The 24,044-nt window shown below is 38.0% G+C and overlaps 1 protein-coding gene across 2 annotated transcripts in view; it reads right to left on the reverse strand.

Moving 5' to 3' along the window:
• The window catches only part of STK24 (serine/threonine kinase 24), a 143,066-nt gene extending 120,629 nt beyond the window's left edge, over positions 1 to 22,437 (reverse strand). For both annotated transcript variants that reach the window (XM_031958583.1, XM_031958585.1), the window contains exon 1: positions 21,740 to 22,437. In XM_031958583.1, the coding sequence (XP_031814443.1) occupies positions 21,740 to 21,781 (42 nt within the window). In that variant the 5' untranslated portion in view covers positions 21,782 to 22,437. The remainder of the gene's footprint in view (positions 1 to 21,739) is intronic.
• Positions 22,438 to 24,044: the final 1,607 nt, after the last annotated feature.

Genomic DNA, 24,044 nt, shown 5'->3' on the forward strand with positions numbered 1-24,044 from the left:
ATATTCTAGATTAAGTAACCTGAATTTTATCAGACTGACTCACTAACCCCTAAATATTGTATAAGTGAAAATACACAGGATGGAAGGACATGAACTAATCCTAAATAGCTTGATGCAAATTTGAAACATTAAGAAAAATTAATTTCCTGCTACATTTACATCAGAAAAATTTAAAACTATTCCTTAATATTAAAAAAGGTACCTGAATAGACGATAGGCACATCACAAAATGAAAAGGTCAAAACCCAACGCAAGAGTTTCTTAGATTAATACTTTGATTCTAGTCAACTGGGTTTGCAAAGCTTTATCTTCTCAAAGGGAATGAGAAATAAGGGAGAAGTAACAAATGATATGTGAAATAGTTCAAATTAAGTAGCTCTGACTGCAATGAAAAGATAGCATGGTTAATTACATGTGTACCCTTTCAGGAATGAAAGAACAAGATGTGGCAAGATAATCACTGCAACAAAAACTGACTTAACTCAAAGCTTTTAAATAGTTCAGTTCAGAGTAGTGTTGCCAGGGCTCAAAATAATAAACTATGATTCACATCTCAAAAGGTAAACGTGAACTCAATACTCTCAGAATGGACTTACTGGCAAAAGCTGTCAGGGTGCCTTCTCCTCAGGAATAGTATCCTCTACTCTCAGTAATCTCTATTATTAATTATTGCAGATTTGAATTGGCCCAGCATCAAGGACAGATTGCAATCCCTTAACTAAAGAGCCTAACTTCTTTCTACTAAAAATTATAAAAACAAAAATATACATGATTGTTCATTCATTTACAGAGTTTTTTTCTTCTCAAGCTAATACTTCTTCCTCTCAGGAGGAGATTTTGATTTCTTTATTTTTTTTAATAACAACTTTTTTATTTATCCAAATACATGCAGTAGTTTTCAACATTCAATTCTGCAAACTTTGTGTTCCAAAATTTTCTCCTTCCTTCATCTTCTCCCCCCTTCCCTAGATAGTGAGCAATCAATCCAATATAGGTAAAACATGTAATTCTTCTAAAGAAATCTCCGTATTCGTCACGCTGTGCAAGAAAAATCAGATTGGGAGAGAGGGGAGGATAAGCAAATAAACAACAACAACAAAAAAGGTGAAAATAATATACTTTGATCCACATTCAGTCCCCATAGTTATTTCTCTGGATGTGGATGACTTTTTCCATCACAAGTCTACTGGAATTGCCTTATATCATCTCATTGTTGAAAAGAACTTGACTTCTACATTATTAGAATGAGAAAAATAGAAACCATTTGAAAATAATTCCTTCTCTCTTCCAATACTCTTAACCACCTTCCTCTCCCCACTCTTGCCTCAGGAGCAGGCTCTCTGGTTCATTATCTCCAATCTTCAATCTTCCTTTATCCACTGATTCCTTCTTAGCAGCTAAAAATTTACTCATTGTCCCAGTTCTCATCAGAACTTTAAACTAATTCTGATATTCCCTCAAATTATCATCATTTTAAATCTCTTCTCCTTAGAACCAAATTTCTTGCTTCTACTTCCTCTCTTCTCACTCACTGCTTAATTCCTTTGTAATCAGGCATAAACCAGATTACATAAACCACACACTAGATTCCATAGTAATAGCTATTTTCAGCCACCTTTTAAGGTGACCACCTGTTTAGGCAACCAATAACATTTTTAAAAGGCTGAAAATATAGACATAATGTGTTTGAGGTACCAATTTGAGACTTGTCCATTGGAAAAATCTACCAGTCAAGTAAAAACATTAAGAAAAGTGATCAGAAATGAAGACTTAAAATTCTGGAGAGAAGTCAAAGCCAGAGACAAAGATTTGGGATTCATCTGCATGGATTTAATAACTGAAGCAATAAGAATGGACTAGATTAGCAAGGGAAGAATATATAAACAAGAAAAAAAAAAAAAAAAAGTAGTGCACCAATAATGCCTTCATGAGTAGGGGGGAAGAGATTGAAAAATCAACAATAGGGAATAAGGCAGGAAACCAAGAGTGTTGTGGAAGCATGCTGTAGCCAATTCAATGAGGTTGCCAACAGAAATAAGACCACTAGATTTCATGACAAGGAGGGGTCATTAGTGACTCTGGAGAGATTTGTGGGTATTGTGCTATGTCACCTACCTAGAGATACAGAACAAAGAAGGGAATGATGCTTTCTTTCTTCAGTATTTATTTGCTTACTACTAGACACTAAATGAAAGAGTACTAATCAAAGGATAGTCCTCCCCAAACCTAAATAAGAACTCCAAATGCCAAACTAAATCCTACAAAACAATGGGCAATAATAGGCCTTCTATCTTCAATTCTACAAATACAGAAGAGGTAACCTCCAGACTAAAAGTCAAATTTCTTTATCTTTTTCATTTCAACGTGTCAGAGAGCAATTTGAAACAAGATTAAAAGAGATAATCTTGTTTTTCTTCGTGGAAAACTGCCAGATCACATACATGTATATTCCATGAGTCCTTCCTTCCCTTCCCCTTTCCCTCCACCTCTTCTCCTTCTCCACCCCATGCACATACACACATTCTCTATTCTGCAAACCTTTGGAGCTACTCCCACTCCTGATTTTTGATGTTGTCTAATACTTACTTCCTTTACACGCATAGCAAAATTCTCAAGTGTAATTCTCTAAATATTGTTGGAATCTTTACAAAGTGTTAAGCCATCAGAGTTGATAGAGACAATAATTATCTAATTTAGCATGGCTCAATATGATTGATTTGATCTTAGAAAGAGATATTCTGGGCCAGAACTTGAAACAAGGTACTAAGTACAACTGATAGAAACAATGCTTGTGTTCACACCTTTAGAGAGCTCTTAGAAGCAAGAAATATTTAAGTATTCATTGGAGTTCACATGTTTGGGAGATTTTAGGGTTTAGAAAGAGATATCTGAATTCATACCTCCCTTAATCCCTGCCTCCAGAAGGCGGCATCAGCCTTTTACACTCAGCATAAATACAACTCCAATGAGCCACTCCAGGGGGTTACTTGGGAACATTCCCAGGGGTCAGAGAAGAGTACTCTGGGAGGAAGCCTACAAGCCCTCTCTTGAAGGCAAGAGAGATTCATTGCATCTTCCACCTTGGTGCTGGCTGGAGTCTGAAGGACAAATCTTTGAATTTGGAGACATTCGGAGGGAGCTCTTGGAACCAAGCAGAGAGATAGGCCTCTGGGCTAACAGGGCTATATTGAAGGACACAATAAAAGATCTGAACTTTTATCAGCTGGTTGCGATTTTGGAGTAATTATTTACTTGTAACTGAAACCAAGGCTGCCTCCAGAAAACCTCTCCAAGAAACCTGCTTTCTCCCAGAGAGAACCATGTTATCTTATTATTTTAAAGAAGAAAAACAAAAAAGAAGAAGAAGAAAAACATCCAACAAAATATAATAACATTTCATTCAACAATCATCTTTCTGCAAACATATTTTTGTACTCCAACCAGCTTCCACCTCCTATCTAGGAATTCAACCCCCCAACCTGGAACCTTAGACTTCTATCTGTCAAACATTGCATCTACACTGTTCAAATTCAGATCTGTCACACTCTTTTCGTTTCTTTCAACTTCATTCAAGGCCACTACACCTATACCTTCCTTCATCTCTTTCCTTCCATAGCTCTAAGAATAAAATTCAATCTGTCACTACAAAACACAGCTCTCGACTATCACTCCCTATTTATCTTCCCATATTAGAATGTGAGCTCTTTGAGAACAGGGACTGCTTTTAAAAAAGGGAAAAAAAAAAAAAAAAAAAGGACTGTGCTTATTTTTTTAATCTCTAGAACTTTATCCAGTCCTTGGCACCAAAAAATGCTTAATAGAGGTTTTTTCATTCATTTCCAAAATATGTTATTAATAAATAATTATGCAGAATGCATGTTCTACGTTGTTTTTTCCTTCCTTGTGAGGCATAAAATGCCCTATCTCCTTATAACCAACAGCAAGCATGGGTAATATAGCTAGTTTGAATTAGGGGGTTCAAAAGGTCCCAAGATATAAGAATATCTTTAATTCAAGACAAACTGACCAGAACATGATTTAAGAATAAAAATGGGCAGTGAAGCTTTAAAAAATTTTAAAGGAAAAAAAGAAAAAAGAAAAAGGCTAACCATCCTATACAAGGCTCAAGGCCAAAACTGACTTCATTAGCCCCACTTTCCTATCAACCAAGCTACTGAATTCAGTCACACTACAAACTGGAATACCAACTTTTACATTTCAACAAAATGCCAAAGCAAGTACTTGTCCACTCATTAATTAAAAATGCAATTATTACTCCAAACACCTTTAAAATAAACCCTCAATTCTTATGGAATACATCATTCCGCTTCTTACTGGGGCTGAAATCATTTACTCGTTGACCAAAGTACAGATATAATAGTGGGAACCTGTTTTCCCTCTAGGGCTGATACCAAAGCATCTCTATACTACTCACTACATCTCTAATAAGCATAAAATCAAGACCTTCTCTTCTCCCCATTACAAAGACACCTATATCAAATAGGAGGTGCCAAACATTCTCTTCTTCACCACAGACAGATATAAGCCACTTTTTTTTTTTTGGTTGAAAGATCCAATGGTCAAATCCTTAAGTGCCAGAGCTATATTGTAGTAATATCCATTAAAATGTCACAAAGAAAATTCAAAAACACTTTTCAAATGACCACTGAAAAGTTTATCACAGAAACAAAAAGATAAATTGTTGATCCCTCAAAAGATCTATCTCAACTTTATCCTTTTATTTGGTGGCTTTGATTTCTATTTAATCATCTATTATTAGAGAAGATTCATAAATAATGAATTTTATCAAATAACAGATCAATGGTCAAAAGTAAAACAAACATCAGATTTAAAGGAGCACAGATGTAAAGCTGGAAGGAACTCTTCTTAGTCTTATAAATTGTGTAAACTAAGTAAACTAAGTAAGTAAACTAAGGTTTGGGTAGACCAAGTGATTTTATATATATAATCTGAATTCCTCTAATGCACTTCTTCATATTACTACTGAAAATTTTCTTCATCTGAAAGATGAAGAAAGAGTTCTTCATCTGAAAACTGCCTGTTCATATCCTCTGACCATTTTATCAATTGGAAAATGACACCTCTAAGTTGCTGAATAAATATTTAAGGTACCAGAATAAAATGGAATATTACTGAACTATAGGAAATGAAGAATTACAGAAGCATGGGAAAGCATATATGAACTGATAAAAATTGAAGTAGAATCAGGAAAATAACATATGCACAGGTGATGATATAAACTGGAAGAACAATAATGTTAAATGAAACAAGCTAAGCTCCAAGGAAGAGACGTAAAAACTTACCTCCCTCTCTTTGTGGGGGGGAGGGAAGGGAGAAGATGGGGTGAGGGAAAAGATGAGCAAAAAATTTTGCATACAATGTCATATTTATTTGTTTGATTAGTTTTGCTGAACTGTTTTTCCCTTTATTATTTGTCATGAGGAACAACTCTAGAAAGGAGGAAAATTGAGTAATGTAGGTTATATAGAAATATTTAATGTTCAGAAAAACTGTACATGTTTATTAACCTATATCAGAATGCTCGCTGTCTTGGGGAAGGGTCAGATGGGAGGAAAGGAAGAAAAAATTGGAACACAAGGTTTTGCAAAGATAAAAGTTGAAAACTGTCTTTGCATAATTTAGAAAAATAAAATACTATTAAAATTTTTTTCAAAAAGTTCCCTACACCAAGAAAAAGTAAAATAAAATAAAAAAGATATTTAAATTTTTCACAGAAATTAAGGAAATGTTGGAGATTCAAAGTCAACCCACAAATGTTCTCCAAAACCTTGAAGTTTCATAATTTATGACTCAAAACCTATTCCAGATGAGGAAAAAAAAAAAATGAGCAAAATTATCCAATTGCTATCTTTTCACAGTGAACTGCCAGAAGTAGCCACCTCTTTGCAAGTAACTACTCACATTTAAATAGTATCTTGAGGTCTGCAAAGTATTTTGCTCACATCAACCTTGTGCTATCTTACCCAATTTTATAGGTGATTAAAAGTGAGGCCCCAAGAAGTGAAGCCATCTGGTTAAGGACACACAATAAATATCCAAGCTGGAAACAAAACTCTCCCAGTGCATTACTATCTTCAAAAAATGCCCAAAATGTATTTTTTTAGTGCTTACTGTTCTATGTGGCATAGAGCTCAGTTTCCAAATAGGTCTTTCAATTCTAACTGTTAAATAATTCTTTACACCAAGCTAGTATTATAGACAAGTTATTATTCAATTTGTAAATAGAGAGGCTATAAAATTCCTAATATTTGGACTCCAAATGTTGACTACTGCATTGTAACATCTATAACAGAATAAAAATCCTTAATTACAGACAATTTCAAAATTTCCTTCTCCCCACAAAACTAGCATTTCAAAGAAAATTCTTAAAGATAAACCCTATAAATTAAAAATCTTACATTCAAAAAAGACTCTCTGGCTTCTCTATAGGTGTTTGTTTCCCTACAAACATTTCTTTGGCATTGATTTCAATACTACTGTCTTTGAAAACCTGAACCAACTTTCCACTATTTCATTTGGTGAGTGCCAAGACACTCCAGAGTTCATTAAAAATGATTCTGGTCACATCATTCACACTGTGGAATGCCCACGGCAGGGTGTGTCACACCCATGCATGCCAAGTCCTGGCACTTCCCCTGCCTGCTTTCAAAAGGCCCAGTCCAAGACAGAACTCTAGAAGGAGTAGCCATTTTAAGGACAAGTCTGCTCTTACTCAGTTTTGCTCCTTACTCCATTTCTTATACCCAGCACCAATTAAATCCACTTCACAACATCAAGGTACATCAGGAAAGGTACCTAGGATACTGGGAAACAGGAGGAAGGAACAAGGGGGAAAGAAATCACGACAAAGTCTGCATTCTTTGAAATTCCGTCCATAGCTGGACCTTACAGCAAAGAAAGTTGTTTCTCTTTCTTTGCTTATTCCTACTCTGCAGCTCCCAAATTTGGTGCTATAATTCAGCACCTTACATTTTAAACTTCAGGAAGTAACTTCATCAATGTAGACAACACTTTCCCAAGACTTAATAAATTTTTTCTGTGGCCTACATATTGATGAACCTCTTAAGTTCTAGTTCTCAAACCCAAGACCCATCCACTGTCCATTAAGACAGTCATCTTTGAAGCCATTTGAGTTTCTTAGGACTTGCTAAAGCTGGGAATCTACTGGCAGATCCTTCAAAAAACATGAAAAAAGATCTGACATCACCTCCATAGGATACATCAAAGGAATTAAGTCAAGAAATTCAGCTACAACATGAACTAAATAATAGTAATAACAACTACTCTCATTTATGTACAACTTGAAAGCTGAACATAATCTTTTACCCTAACCTCCATTTATACCACTGATTCAATGAAACAGTATGTTCCAAGTTCCAAAGAATGAATTTTCAATTTATAAATACCTATAAGCTTTGAACTACCCCTTGTTTCTGTCATATGAAAGCACTTTGCTTCCTTTTGTATAATTTTATATCTAAAATAAAATAAAGCATAGAATAGTAATATTCCCAAACATACAAAAATATTTCAGATAATAAGCTTCCATCCTATATTTATATGGTAACTTTCATTGTAAGATTTCAAAGGGCTTCAAACACTAATTAAGCCTCACAAGTGAGACTTGTCATTTTTTAAAATTATGTTTCCAATAAACATTTTTGTACCTCTTTATTCCCTGAAGAATACTTAATCAAATCAATACCCAGCTTCCCCCCACCCCCTTTAACTTATAGGAGAAACAGCATATGAAAATCCATTCACTCCATTGCCTTTTGAAAGTTAATTTTTCCTCTCCCCAATTATTGTATCTATAAAAGAAAAGTAGTAATACTATGATTCAATGACAATAATTTACAATACAATGTAAGCTCGTTGAAGAAAAGGACTACTTCATTTTTGTTCCCCCATCCCAGCCCTATCATGATGCCTAACCCATGGTATCAGTTTAATAAATATTTAATTGAGTTCATGTGCATATAGCATTCTTAAGGTTGAAAAAGTACTTCCTTCAAAACAACTCCTTGAAGTAGATAGTGCATATATTATTTCCATTTTTTTTTTCATGAAAGGAAGCAGAGGCTCTAGTGATAAAATGGTTTATCCAAGGTCATGAAGCTAGTGGCCTTCAGTTTCCTCATTAAGAAGACTCAGAGGTTCTAAGTGACTTGCCTAGTTATTCAACTGACTAGTAGCAGGGACAAAATTAGAATCCAGGTCTTTCCAATTTCAGCTTAGTGTGACTACATTATAAAGTTTTTTGGTTTTGTTTTTGGTTCCCTTCTAAAAAATTTTAACATACAATTTCGTTTTGTTTCATCTCTCCTGAAGAACTGATCACCAACTACTATTATCCAAAGCTACACACAGGTAGGAAGCTAAAGGTTGGAGGTCAAAGTGGCTATTTTATTGTAGCTGCACTAATACTACTAGTATGATTTCATCTACAGATTTTTAATTAGATCTCAACTACAACTTCAAAGATAAATACAGATGATCTTAGAAATAGGCCGTAAGCGTGATTGTTTCGAAAGAAAGAAAGAAAGAAAGAAAGAAAGAAAGAAAGAAAGAAAGAAAGAAAGAAAGAAAGAAAGAAAGAAAGAAAGAAAGAAAGAAAGAAAGAAAAGAAAGAAAGAAAGAAATAGCATATATGAAGTACAATCTGACTTGCTCTAAAACAAAGTTAGATTCAGAGATTTTCATCAATGAGAGAAAAAAACAGAACAAACAGAATCTCTTATAATTGGTTTTCCTGATCTATTTAACCCCTTATCCTCCTTCACCCTAACCCTCAGGTCTACTAAATAGGGAAACCTGGTTTCCCATTCATTTAAAAAACAACCAAAACATAAAATTTTCATTTCATTGATGATGAAACTATGGTGAACACCTATGAAGTTATATTTTCAAGAAAACTAATGAGAAAAATGCATAATAAATGATTAAAGTTGCACAATATTAGAATTCAAACTGACATATAGCCAAAGCTAAAATCCAATAATAGAATAAACAAAATCTTGTATAAGAACAGAGAGGTGGTACAGTGTTTAGAATACCAGACCTTCAGTCAGGAGGACCTGAATTCATATCTGGTGTCAGACACTAGTTCCTAGCTGTATAATCCTGGGCAAGTCATTTAACCCCAATTGTCTTGCAAAAATAAATCGAGTAAATTAATGAATGAATAAACTCTTGTGTAGTATAAAGCATTTAATGAAGACATTCTTTGGGCTCAAAGTAAAATTTATCATCTATAATACTGAAACTTCAGTAAGAGGGGAAAAAAAAAAGATTACAAAGACCAAAAAAAAAAAAAAAAAAAAGAAATCAATACGTCAAAAGGAGAATTAGGTCATTGATTTCATGGCCAGAGAAGCTAACATTCATTCATAAAGGAGGGAAAGTGTCCTTCAGTGCACTTAAAAGTTATAAATAAAATTATCAAATCAGTTTTAGCATGTATTAAGCAAATCATCCATGTGCCAATAGTATGTACAAGGAAAAAAAAGACAAAAACAGTAAAGTCTCTCTACTCCAGAAGATTATACAGGGAAAGTAGAAAAAGGAGAAAGCAACATGTACCCATGCAATCCCAACTATGACATTACTCTGTGTAAACTTGTGCAAATTACTTAAGTTTCCCCAAGCCTCAATTTCCTCATCTGTAAAACAAGGGAACTAAATGGGGAAATGTTCAAAATGTCTCTCCCAGCTCTATGATCTAGAATCCTAAGTAAATATTTAAGTTAAAGGATGCCCTCTAAAGCACAACATTTAATGTAGAGATCTTCATTTTTTTTCCCTCATAATGTAAATCTACCAGAGAAAAATCTGCCCTGAAGGTTTCAAATTAATCAGTAAAACAAAGTGCACATAGATGCAACTAGAAAAAAAAAAACAAATACAAGTGATATTACAGTACAAGCAGTTCAAAAAAATGTCCTCAGGGAACAGAGCAGAATGGGTCTTCAAAAGACATTTTGAGGGGATGAGTAGAGAAGATCAGGAAAATGAATCTGCATAAAGTTCAAGAGAATTCTAGTGATGGAAAAGTTGCAGAGATGAGTGTAATGGCTAGAAAATTGAAAATCTGCTTGGAATCCCTATTTTTTCCTACTTTATACCTAGTGATCCTGGATCAAGTCACTTTCCTTCTATCTGTAAAATGAAGAAATTGGTTCAGTGAATCTTAAAATCTTTCTCCAGCTTTAAATCCTGTACTTCTTCAAAACTGGCCTGTTTTGGGGAGGAGAGAGTTTAAAAAAAAAAAAAAAAAAGACAAGAAGATGAGTTGGAAAAGACTCAATGCTACAGTTCAGGTTTGAACTGAAAAGGCAGCAGGAAACCATCAAACTTTTGAGCAGAGGAAATGTGGTAACCACCATGGTGGTTGTGAAAGATTGTTCTGACACTGTTAATAAAGGACAGACTGGAATAACGGAGACCAATTCAGAGGCAGCTGACTTACACCAGGAATGAAGGCAGAAATTTAAGTTTAATAGCAAGATCACAATTTAAGTCACTTTCCCCACCAATGAATACATTTAACATGAGGGGAAAAAGCTAGTGAATGCATTGATCTTTCATTCTTGGGTGCCTTTCTTCCCCTTAAGCCTCAGGAAACTGAAGTTGTAACAAGGTAGGACAATATGCAAATTATAACTGCTCACTTCATCAGGTTTTCTGATATTTTATAATATGAACCACAGTAGTCATTTAAAGCCATAAACCAAATATGATTCGGTAGCCACATGGCTTTAGAGTAACAATGTACACCCTAAGGCCTGACCTGAGAGTTTCCATTCACCCCTTTTATCACTGGAGTCCACAGGGTCCTGCAAAACGAGCAGATCAAAGTTGCGGGAGAATATTATTCCTTAAGAATGAAGTGTCTTTTCCCCCCCTCAGTACTCTTGTTAACAAGAGTCAACATAGCATGGTGGATATAGAACTAGCCTTTGAACCAAGAAAGTTGAAAATTTTGAGTTCTGCCTCTTAATCTCTTGGTGCTCCAAGACAATTCTCAAAGACATGAATTGGTAGTTTCCTCCTTTGAAAGTTCCCGAGTCAAAGAAACCACAGAGCCAATCTCTTTCATTACTTGGAAATGGAAAAGATGTTCATATCAAGCATTTTCCTAATCCATATACCTGGAATTACCTTACTTTTAAAGCAAAGACCTATCTCATTTGCAACCTATCCACATGGAAACAGAAGACAAATACAAGGTTAAGATAAGGAAGCCAATTTCATTCAGTCTCATACTAGGAAAGCATTTTATTCCTTCATCAACCAATGCGATATTTAGATCTGCATACATATTCCATGGCACAACTTAAGATGAAAGAAGCATAGATGGTTCAATAAGAGTGATTCTAAGTTGTAATAATGGAGTAATACTTCAAAAGTTATCTTCACTTAATGGATGGGAGCCCTTTTATGACACTAATTTTGTGTTCAAGCATGCAAAAAGTCAAGAGTAATTCAGGAGTGGTCTGTTCCCTATAGATAAAGAGGCTCTAGCTTATCAAGCACAAAACTCTAGTGTTGGAGAAATTTTCTAAATGAAGAACTACATCTCTCAAAAGAAAACTTCATCTGTCTTTTGAGACTTTAGCCTGCCTTCAAAGTATGCCTGAAATAAATAGATGAAAGAGTTTGGGTTTTTTTCCAACCATGAAGAAGAGGAGAGTCATCAATATGATCCGTTCCTCTACTCTTCTGGATCTTCCTTTTCTCATTGCTCCAATGTCCAATAAAATGCTTGAATATACAGTATTGAATATATATACCATATTGAAGAAAAGGTTGTTCCAACTGGGCTCCAAGGCCCAGTATCTAAAGGTACAAACCTGTTCTTAATAACAGCAGCTTCATTTTGTTAGCTACCATTCACAGAACATCATAAAGTAATTTTAGGAAGCGAGTTAGAAACTAACCTTAGCAATCTAAACTAATCTGACTTAGGGTCCTTTTTCTACCTATGGTAACAATCTTTACTCTGAAAGAAACAACTTCAGTCCATCAAATTAACTTTCTATAGTTCCATAAGGTAAAGGAGAACATGAAAAACTCAAGTATATATAAATAAAACCCACAAGAGAATAGATTCTTCTGATCTCTAAGGTTTCTACTAATTCTTGAAAAGTTTTTCTTCCATCAAAAAACTTTTCATTGCATTTTAAGCACAGAAGGAAAATTCAACTAGTGACAATTTTATTTGTTGTCATTTTTTGACCAACAAGTCATAACAATTTTAGTCATAACAAGAATCCGTGTTTATACAATCGTTTGAGGCTTACAAAGCACTTCCTTATAATAACCCTGTAAGCTAAATACTCTAAGTATTATTCCCATTTTTCAATGTAGAAACAGTACTGTATAGTGGATGGAAAGATAGCTTGGAAGCCAAGAAGACTGTTCAAGTTCAGTTTCAAGCAAACTTATTCCAAACTCTAGGGAACACCCATCCAACTTTCTAAGCCATAACTTGCAAATAAGGTGTTAACCTTAACTGGTAGAGTGTTCTCTCATCCAAGAATTTTCTATGCCAATGAAATCACCAAGCCAATTCTTGAAGTTTTTATTTTAAAAATCAGGAAACTGAAGCTCTGTAAGAATAAGGGACTTAAACGAGTCAGTTTAGAAATCATCTAGCCCAATGGTTCTAAACCCAAGAGTCCCTGAACTTTGTTTCTCAAAATACCTTGATAATTATGTTTTAATATAATTGGCTTTCCTTATGCATTTAAAAATACTATCATGAAAAGGGATTCCTAGGTTTCACCAGACTGCCAAAGGAGTCCATGAAACAAAACTTTGATCTAGTCCAATCTCCCAGTTTTATAGTTAAAAGAAATTGAATCCCAGACAAGTGATAGGTCTTGCCAAGATTACATTGCTAACCACTGGTAAAGGAGGACTAGAACTCAAATATAATTCTCAGTCCAATTTTTTTTCCACTATTGCTGGCAGTAACAAATAAGGGAGAAAAGTAGCAAAAGATTCTGGATAAACAACAAATCAAGAGAAGACCTGGAAAAAACCATAAGATTTAAACAATTTCCCATGACTCTCTCATATCTCCAAATCTTCTAGCACCTTAAAGACATTTGTTTAGACTCCCATACTTGTACTGCTGTTATTATATTCCTGAGCAATCTACTCCTCAGCCCTTTGCAATCTGACCTCTTCACTCCATTGAAACCATCTTTGCAAATTCACTACTTATTTTTTAACTAACAAATTCCAGAGGCCTTTACTTAGTCCTCCTTGAATTTTCTGGTGAATTGACCTAGCTGATCAGACCCTCCTTGATAATCTTTATTCCTCTGGTTTCCATAAGTCTGTTCTTAATTATTCTTTATCTGTGTCCTTTGGCAGGCTCTTATTCCACCTCTCTTCCCTTAAAGCATTTGACTACTCTTGGCTATCACCATTATTGCTTTCAATAGTAACTATACCCAGAAAACTTTCAAATCTTTATCTCAACCTGAAACCTTTCTTCTTGGTTCCTACTTAAGACCTATTGGCAAGCTCCACTATGTTCTCCAGGAACTTTTAGATTTAGGACTAAAAGGAACCAAATCCATCCTCCTCATTTTACAAATGATGAAACAGAGGACAAGAAAAGTGAAGTGACTTGTCCAAGATTACATGGTTGGTTGGCTGGTTATAGTCCTTTGTTCTCAAAGATGAACAAAATGACATCTCTCTCTTAGAGTCAAGTTACAGTATGTCCCACTGTGGGTGACCAGACCAATGTTCTACCACAGGTCAGGTAATATCCTGATAATAGAATATTTGTCCTATCCATACATAATCCATGTGAATATTTGGGGTGGATGCTCTCAATTTGCACAATTGCCATTTCTTCTGAGCAACTTCAATTCTGCTTTGCTCAAGATTACAGAGGTGGTAATAGTAGTCAAGATGTAAATCCATATCCTCTGCTTCCAAATCTGTTATACCACAACTCTCAAATTAACTTAACTAATCAAAAATTGATTTCATCATCTTTCTCCTCTAGACCTACATATTTTGCTAACTTCCCTAACTGATGATCTTTTTGGAGTCTTCATTTTTATATCTAATTAGCTACCAAAACAATATCCTTCTAGTAGAATGTAAACTTCTTGGAAGGAAAGACTTATCAGCAGTGCCTAGTACAATGCCTGACACATAGCAGATACTTAATGCTTGCTAGATGACATCCCTAAAAACTCAGGTCTCAACACAGCACTTCTCCTTCACACAAGAATCTTCATGTATAGGATACTTTCTAATCTCCAGTACTTGGGTTCTCAGTCCAGGGGAATCTGTAGATTTGGATGGGGAAAAAAGATTATATCTTTATTTTCACTAATACTTAATGGTCTTTGTAACTCTAACTACTTTATTGTATGCATTTTAAAGCAGTACTCTATAAATGGATCAAAAGGCTTCCATGACACACACACACACACAAAAAGATTAAGAACCCCCGCTTTAGGACAAAATACAAAACCCTCAGCTCAGTTTAAAATTGAAAATATTACACAATATAGCTTTTAATCAATTTTGCACTATATCCAACTATTTGTACTATTTTATCTACCTTCTTACTCTCGATTCCACTCCATCTGACCTGTTTCCCAGCTATATTCCATCCTGCATTCTATACCACTGCAGCTTTTCCAAGGTTATCTATCCTCTATATCTGGACTAGATTGTATCTCTTAGAACTCATAGCTTCCTAAAAAGCTAGATGCTTTTCTAGCCATACGAAAAGATGCTCCAAGTCATTATTAATCAGAGAAATGCAAATTAAGACAACTCTGAGATACCACTACACACCTGTCAGATTGGCTAGAATGACAGGGAAAGATAATGAGGAATGTTGGAGGGGATGTGGGAAAACTGGGACACTGATACATTGTTGGTGGAATTGTGAATACATCCAACCATTCTGGAGAGCGATTTGAAACTATGCTCAAAAAGTTATCAAACTGTGCATACCCTTTGATCCAGCAGTGTTACTACTGGGCTTATATCCCAAAGAGATCTTAAAGAAGGGAAAGGGACCTGTATGTGCAAGAATGTTTGTGGCAGCCCTCTTTGTAGTGGCCAGAAACTGGAAACTAAGTGAATGCCCATCATTTGGAGAATGGCTGAATAAATTGTGGTATATGAATGTTATGGAATATTATTGTTCTGTAAGAAATGACCAGCAGGATGATTTCAGAAAGGCCTGGAGAGACTCACATGAACTGATGCTGAGTGAAATGTGCAGGACCAGGAGATCATATATTTCAACAATACTATATGATGATCAATTCTGATGGACCTGGCCCTCTTCAACAATGAAAAATAAACCAAATCAGTTCCAATAGAGCAGTAATGAATTGAACCACCTACACCCAGGGAAAGAATTCTGGGAGATGACTATGAACCACTTCATAGAATTCCCAATCTCTCTATTTTTGTCCAGCTGCATTTTTGATTTCCTTCACAGGTTAATTGTACACTATTTCAAAGTCCAATTCTTCTTGTGCAGCAAAATAACTGTATGGACATGTATACATATATTGTATTTAACATGTATTGGTCTACCTGCCATCTGGGGGAAGGGATAGGAGGAAGGAGGGAAAAAAATGGAACAAAAGGTTTTGCAAATGTCAATGCTGAAAAATTACCCATGTATATATCTTGTAAATAAAAAGCTATAATAAATTAAAAAAAAAAAAACATAATTCAGGTGCCACTTAACTATTAAAAGACTTTACTGGTCCTCCCTCCATCCATCTACCCATCAAGTGTTAGTGTTCCCCTCTTGCAATTATTCTGTATTACTTCATTTTGGGGACACTTATTTAACAAGTACATGTTTTTCCGTCAAGGAACCAAAGTTCTTTAAGGGTAAAAACCACTTCATTTTTGTATCCCAGTAGGTACTAAATAAATATGGTTGAACTAAATTGTTAAATCTGATCTAATTCTACTACTGGAACACTTTACATCTACATTCTATCCACTCTGAACATCACCTAGCTGATTCAGGTACCTGGACATTAGTCTTTCAACTGCTCTGTCTCCCTTCTGGGAGTTTACCCTTTCCAATTCCCATCATTCACTCCTGCTGCTATCAAAATAATCTACACAATTTAAAAGAATCATCCTTTACCATTCTGAATCAAAAATTTTCATGTCTTCTGATTACTCAAACTCCTTATACTGACATGCAACCTATCTCTTTAGCATTATTTAATAATGACAATTTCCATTTATAGAGAATTTGATGATTTACAATGCTTTTTGTACTGTATCTCATTTGGATCCTAACAAGTCTGTGAGGTAGGAAATATGACTATCATTCTACTTTACAATGAGGAAACCCAAGCTGGGAGAGGCTAAGTGATTTTTTTCATGGTCACAAAGCTACTAAATGTCAAAGTAACACAGATTTTCTGATTCCAATTTCAGGACTCTTTCTACCATCCTCCATTTATTTCACATTATTGTCCTTAGTGAGCTCTATGTTCCAGCCAGACAGGATTACTGGCTGTTCTCCAATGGCATTCTTGACTCTCCAACCTTTGTAGTTAATATAATGCTAGCCTAACTGAACAAAACCTATTTGCATCTGTCTGCCTTTTGGAAAACTTCTCTTCCTTGAAATCTAACTCAGATGCCATTTCCTTCAATAAGTTATTACTGATTTCCTCAGAAATCAGTAATAGAAAGATACAGCAACTATCAAAATCTCTTCTGAGCTCTCCAATACATTTTTATCACAGCCTATATAAGTGTCATAAAGTATGAGTAAGAAGCTGTGATATAGCATAACTAGAGCTGCACTACAGCTTTGAGTGCTTGGATCTAACTCTCAAAGAGTTTACAATCTAAAAGAAAGTTATGTCCCTTCCACTCATCATTGTGTTCCATAGTAGACACTTGAAATTTTAATTTAATTGTTAAAAGAAATACTGCAGACATGTGAAGCAAATGAATTGTAGTATTCAATATTGCACACTTTTGGGTAATTCTGGACCCAAAATGAAGACTGACCTACTCTTCCATCTACCCACAATTTATACCAAAAACTTCACTCAAAGTCGTCAGAGGTAAGACATTTGAGAGTGGGAGAGTGGAGAAGGGAAACCTCACTGTAATGTAGATTACAGACTAGTCTGGGCAATAGCAAGTGGCTAGCTACTCCTTCAATTTAATCATCTACTTATTTAATAGCAGGCTATTAAAAAATTAGCACTTCTTAAAGAAGCTTCTAAGGAGTTGTTGTTTCAGTGGGGACAAAAAGTGGTAGTAGGGAGCTAGAGGATCCAGCTATAAAGAGAAAACATTTTCTTGTTTTTTTTTCTCAAAATAGAGTAAGTAGTATAAATAATATCACATTAGCAATCCTAAAGTCAAGAGAAACATATCAAAACTTGAATAGCTTTCCCGTCAAGATATTTTTTTTTTCAAGAGCAATCTGGAATTATGCCCCAAAAGTTATCAAACTGTGCATACCCTTTGATCCATAAGTGTTACTACTGGGCTTATATCCCAAAGAGATATTAAAGAAGGGAAAGGGACCTGTATGGGTCAAAATGTTTGGGGCAGCCCTTTTTGTGGTGGCTGGAAATTGGAAAATGGATGCCCATCAATTGGAGAATGGTTGGGTAAATTGTGGTATATGAATGTTATGGAATATTATTGCTCTGTAAGAAATGACCAGCAGGATGAATACAGAGAGGCTTGGGGAGACTTACATGAACTGATGCTAAGTGAAATGAACAGAACCAAGAGATCATTATACACTTCAACAACGATACTGTATGAGGATGTATTCTGATAGAAGTGAATATCTTCGACAAAGACAAGATCTAATTCAGTTCCAATTGATCAATGATGGACAGAATCAGCTACACCCAGAGAAGGAACACTGGGAAATGAATGTGGACTACTTGAATTTTTGTTTTTCTTCCCAGGTTATTTTTACCTTCTGAATCCAATTCTTGTAGTACAACAAGAGAACTGTACAGTTCTGCCCACATATATGGTATCTAGGATATACTATAATATATTTAACATGCATAAGACTGCCTGCCACCTGGGGGGAGGGGAGAAGTTGGAACAGAAGTGAGTGCAAAGGATAATGTTGTAAAAAATTACCCATACATGTGTTCTGTCAATAAAAAGTTATAATAATAATAAAGAAAAAAAAAGATATTTTTCCTCATCCTTTTTTACTATATCATTACCAAGAAAAATGTACTTATTTATTCATAAAGCAAAAGAAGGCAAATTTTTATCTTTTGAGATAAATATTTTTCTGATACTATTTCTCTAATAGTATTGTATAGCTGATATAAAAGGCTGATATTGTATAGCCAAATGATTCCTACAATTTTATATCAACTTAAAAGCCTCAATGTATTCAAGTTTCCAAGAAGTTATTTCCTATTTCAATCCACTTTGTGCAAACAAAATCCCAGTATCTAATACTTAATACATAAATGAGCTACTTGTACCACCCTTCTACTTCTAAGTGTTTGAGAAAGTGGGTTCTGAGATGGTCTGGTATGTGACACTGCCATATAGAAACCAGTCAACATGAAATATCTCCCAATTTCTTCTATTACAAGAAACCATTCTTGTTTCACTGGTTAGGTAACATTCAGTGGCACCTAATTTACCCTTCAAAATTTAACCAAAGTAAGAGCTTCAACCCAAACCAAAATTCAAGAACTGATTTCCTTTTTCATTAAATGCACAAAAATAAGTCACTTTTAATTATGCAGTTGCAATAACATAATTTATTTCACTGAAATGTTTCAAAGTCACTTTCACAACATCCACTGTCACTATCTTCACGTTTATTTCTAAAAGCATATAGCTAAAACACAATTCAAAATATAGCTAACATCGACCCTCAATTGCACATATATTTTAAAAATCTGAAATCCCTAAAATGAAAGTATTTCTTATAAATACAACTGAAGTTTTTAATTTCCTTAATTTCCTAAACTCTGACTCTGAAGAATGGTATAATCATAAATATTTACTGTGCACCTTAATATGCAAGGTATTGTTTCTTAGAAATGGTGACAGAAATAAGTGACAGTTATCCATCATTTCTCAAAATGTTTCTCAAAACCACCAAAAGAAAAAGATAGTATCGTTATTATTCTGATTTTACAGATAAGGAAACAGAGGCCCAGAGAATTTAAACAACTTACTCAGCTTAATAGAAAAAGTGTCAAAATTGAAATTTAAACTCAGATGTAGCAACCACAAGACAGGCCTCTTTCTTCTACCAAGAGTTGTTGATTTTTTTTTTTTTAAAGTGCCATTTGGTGGTCTGGGGCAACTTAAACACCTTCTCAGAAAAATTTTTTAAATGCCAAAAATACACACATACAATTACAAAGAAAGTATATTATATTGAAATAATTCCCCAAATAAATATTTTTTAAAAGCTGACATCCTTCTAAAAAAATAAAATCTACTACCTTCCCATAAGGAACTCTTGCAATGTAATAAGGATAAGCTAATTACACAAATAACTAAAGGATAAGGGAGAATGTTAAGCTCATAATAAAAGTACAAAGTGCCATGGGGCTGCTCTCTGGCCAGAAGATTATTGGCTAAAAGTCTTCAAATTGCTTAGAAACAGGGATGAATCCCTAAGGATCAGGATTACTTGCGGAAACATGTAAAGTTTTGTTGGTCAAATTTAAGAAAAAATAATTACACTATGTACATTATTACTTTTAGTATTTTACTCCCCATTTTGTGGGTCAATTTTTAAGAAAAAATAATTATACTATGTACATTATCACTTTTAGTATTTTACTCTCCATTTTGTGGGTCAATTTTAAGAAAAAATAATTACACTATGTACATTATCACTTTTAGTATTTTACTCCCCATTTTGTGGGTCAATTTTAAGAAAAAATAATTACACTATGTACATTCTCACTTTTAGTATTTTACTCCCCATTTTGTGGGTCAATTTTAAGAAAAAATAATTACACTATGTACATTACCACTTTTAGTATTTTACTCCCCATTTTGTTGGTCAATTTTAAGAAAAAATAATTACACTATGTACATTATTACTTTTAGTATTTTACTCCCCATTTTAGTAAAAATCAAAAAACAAAAACGAGAAAACAAAAATGTTCTGTCTCTACATGTGGGGTTGAGGATGGCGATTTTATACTCTAATAATTCTGAAGCTATTTATATTCTTTAAAATAGTAAAAATTTATGGAGGTATGGACTATATTTGTTGAGCCAAAAATTTTGGTACAGCACTAAGGTTTCCAAACTAAGGGTTTGGAAAACCCTATTATGTCAAATTTTCACATTTGAACAAAAATGTACTTTTTGGTCAAAATGCCAGAAAGTATCAACAAAGTTCACTCGGGTAGCTAAAACTATACCCCATGAAAACAGGAAGTCAGACACTTAAAAAAAAAAAAATGGTGTCCTAGAATTTGTTGTCGAGAATCTGAGGCTAGGTTGAGAATAGGAGTAAGATTGTATCCACCACAAGAGCCGCCTCCTTTTTCTACATAGTCTTTTTTAAGGGGATTTCTTCCAGAGGTTACCACCTAAGGCTTCCCTCCTCCCCTGGCACCGAAACGAAGTCCTCCAAGTTTGATACTTTAATGATACATATTAATGATATGTGAACTCAAAATTCAAACTTTACCTGCAAAGCTGGTTAAAAAAATAATAATAAAATAAAATAAAAGCCCTCTTCCCCCCCCCCCCCCCCCCACCAACTGCTTTCCTGGTGTCCAGGCAGCCCTCACCCCATCCTCCCGAAGTTCCTCGCAGGCTGAAATGGAAGCCGCGAACATGGGTAAGGAAGAGGGCGAGTCTGGACCTGCTCTCCTTCCGCCCCTCCTCCCAAGTTCACCGCCCGCTCGCCAGTCCCGGAGGTAGCCCCCCAAGGTTATCTGCACCGGCTACCCCCATGTCCCACTTCAGTCCTGGGAACCTGTGACCCACAATAAACAGGGGGCCTCCAAGGGCATTTCTTGACATCACTTCTCCCTACACCGAAGGCGGACGTGGAGAGCTTCAGCGGTGAGGAGCTTAGAGAAGCGCCGGGGAGTTTGGAAGGAGAGCGAGCCCTCCTCCCCCCCCCCCCCCCCCCCCCCCCCCCCCGAGGTCAGGGCGGCCTCCCCACGGAGCCGGCGCTAGGGCCACGTTCACGTCCGAGTCCCCCGCCCCCACCCCCGCAGCGAGGAAGGTCGGGAGGACCCCATTCGCCACTTCCTCTGCTCTCGGGGAGACGGCGTGTCCGGGAGCACGGAGCCTGCAAGACCTCGCCCTCCGAGCGGCCCTCCACCCAGCTCGGGGAAAGCCCGGGGAGAGGGCGGCCCGGGGGGCGGGATTAGCCCCGCCAGCGCCCCCTTTCCGAAAGGGGGGAGAGAAGGGTCTGTGTTTACTGGGCGAAGTTCTGCCGCGCTCCCCGTCCTCTCCCCCCCAACTTACACAAACTCGGATACACTCACATTTCCACACTCACTCACACAATCACGCACTCGCCCTCACAAACTCGCGCCTGCATCCCGCGCACTCTCCACACTATTCGTACACACGAACCCTGTCACCCACGCTCAGGGCCGTACAATTCACACCGACCTTCGCTCTCACACTCACTCCCCGCCCCTCCCGCGGCGACGGCGGAGGCTCTCACCTGCATCCCGGGCAGGCCCGGCTGCACGGGCGAGTGAGCCATGGCTGCGCCGCCGCTACGGACGGGCCAGGCCGGGCCGGGCCCCTTCCCCGCGGCGGCAGCGGCGGCGGCAGGCGGATCGGAGGAGGAGCGGAGCCGGCGCGCGGCAGCGGCGGCCTGCCCAGCACGGCACCCCCACGCTCGTCCCGACCGGGGCGGCGGGGGCTCGGGGATCAGCGGCGCGGCGCGGGCCGCGCAGTCTCCATGCACGACGGTCTGGCAGCAGCTGGGACGGCCCGGGCAGCAGCGCCTCCTTCTCTTCCTCCTCCTCCTCCTCCTCGGTTGGCAGAGGCGGCGGCAGCGGCGGCGGCTCCTTCCGGGCTCTCCGGGGCGGCCGCGGGACGCTCGGCGACTCCCCACGCACACCCAGCCAGGAGCCGTGTCCGCCCCGCCCAGGGCAGCAGCAGCAGCCCCCGCCCCCGCCCCAGCCTCCGCCTCCTCCTCCTCCCCCGGCCGGCCCGGGGTGTGGAATCCCCCCGCCCGGTGTTTCCGGGAGAAGGAGGCGGCCTCCGACAGACAGCCGGCCTCGGCAACCCGAGTCCGCAGCCGCGAGAGCTCCGCACCTTCCGGGGCCTCGGGCGGGGGCGGGGGCGGGCTCTCGAGGGGAGGAGTCCCCGCGGCCGCCGCCGACGCTGATTGGGCCCCTGGAGCGGCCGGGGAGGGCCGAGAAGGGGCGACGCGGCGGCGGCGGGGTCAGCCTCCCCCTCCCCCAAGGCTGGGGCCGGGGAGAACTAGGAAATAAGGTGGATGGAAGCGATCTCCGAGGTCTTGCGTCTCCAGGAGCTCGGGAGGACCCCGCCGATCGGGCGCCAGTCTCCCATCTTGGGCCGGAGAACCCAAGGGGATAGTGACCAAAACTGGCTGGAGAGGAGGAAACAATTAGCCTTCCCACCCCCTCTTAGAACGCCCCCGTGTGCTCCCTGCCTTCCACCGCCTGGTCCTTCAGCTGTCACGCTGTCACTAGTTAGGTTAAAGGAACCGTTCCCAGGCCACGCCGAACTCATCCTAGAGACAGGCAGTGCGGGACCGGGGGGAGGGGAGACGGAGGCGGCGATAGACACAATAGGGAGAGTGGCCGCGGGATGCGCCAATGGTCCCATGGACTTTCTAGCCAGGACGGAGAAAGGAACCTTGGGAGGACTTCTTGCAGAAAATTCGATGCCCGCAGCTTAGGGGCATTAAACACAACTGGCACCGTGACTACTAGCAAATAAAAAGTGACATCTACAAGCTCTGGACCCAAGCAAGAGTCCGCCCCCAGGCTTGGGAAACAAATGAAGGTGGAAGGGGGAGGGGACTTTAGAGTCCAGGAAAGAAATCATCAACTCTTACTTTTAGAACTGCTTAGGCAAGTCTAAAGCACTTAATTTTAGGCAGCCCTGCGAGGAAGGTAACAGATACTCCTTGTCCCCATCTTGCAAAGATCTTTCAGTAACTTTCTTGGATCTCGGGAGCAAGGGAAGCCAGAACTTTTGACGCCAATCCTAAATTCTGCCCTCTACACCCCGCTGCCTATTAATATTCGCGCTGCTTATAGTCCCATGTAGCCCTCAGTGCTAACTTAACCGACTTTCAGGAGGTTCTGGGGAAGGAGGTGCTGATTGCTGAATAGAGAATCAATACTCTGGTTCGAATCCCATCTTGGGGATTTACTACATGGACGATCATGGATCCTGAATATGTAAAAAGAGGAAATTAGGCTAGATGATTTCTAAAATCCTTTCAGCTCTAAAATTATGTCTATTCTTATTCTCAGTCTCCTGGCCCTGAATCATTTCACCATCTCCTTAGTGTGAAATAAGTTCCAGCAAGTCAACAATAGAGTTGGTCCCCATCCTTTTCTTCCTTTTCTCTTCCAATCTTTTCGTCCTTCCTTCTTTTTTCCCTCCTTCCTCTTTTCCTTCCTTTCCCTCCCTCCTTTTCGCCTCCTCCTTGCTTCCTTCTTTCCTTTCTTTTCTTCCTTCCTTTGTTCCTCCTTTCCTTTTTTTTCAAAAGTGCAGTAACCGATAGTTCCTGAGGCTTCAATTTGGTCTCTCCTTGGTGCAAACAACGTAAAAGTTCTAAGATCCTTACCAATCCATCAGGGACAAAAATTTCCTTGCCTATTTCCCCTATCAGCTCCTTACCCTACAATATTTCCTTTAGAAAGTGATACAAAGGGAAATGAAAGATGGCTTCCCTAATGTTCAAGCTAATCTTGAACAACCAACTTTCCTGGACCTCTGTATTTTCATGTGTAAAATAAGGAAATTGGACTTGACTGATC

The sequence above is a fragment of the Sarcophilus harrisii genome, chromosome 3 (assembly GCF_902635505.1).
Source record: "Sarcophilus harrisii chromosome 3, mSarHar1.11, whole genome shotgun sequence".
Classification (NCBI taxonomy): domain Eukaryota; kingdom Metazoa; phylum Chordata; class Mammalia; order Dasyuromorphia; family Dasyuridae; genus Sarcophilus; species Sarcophilus harrisii.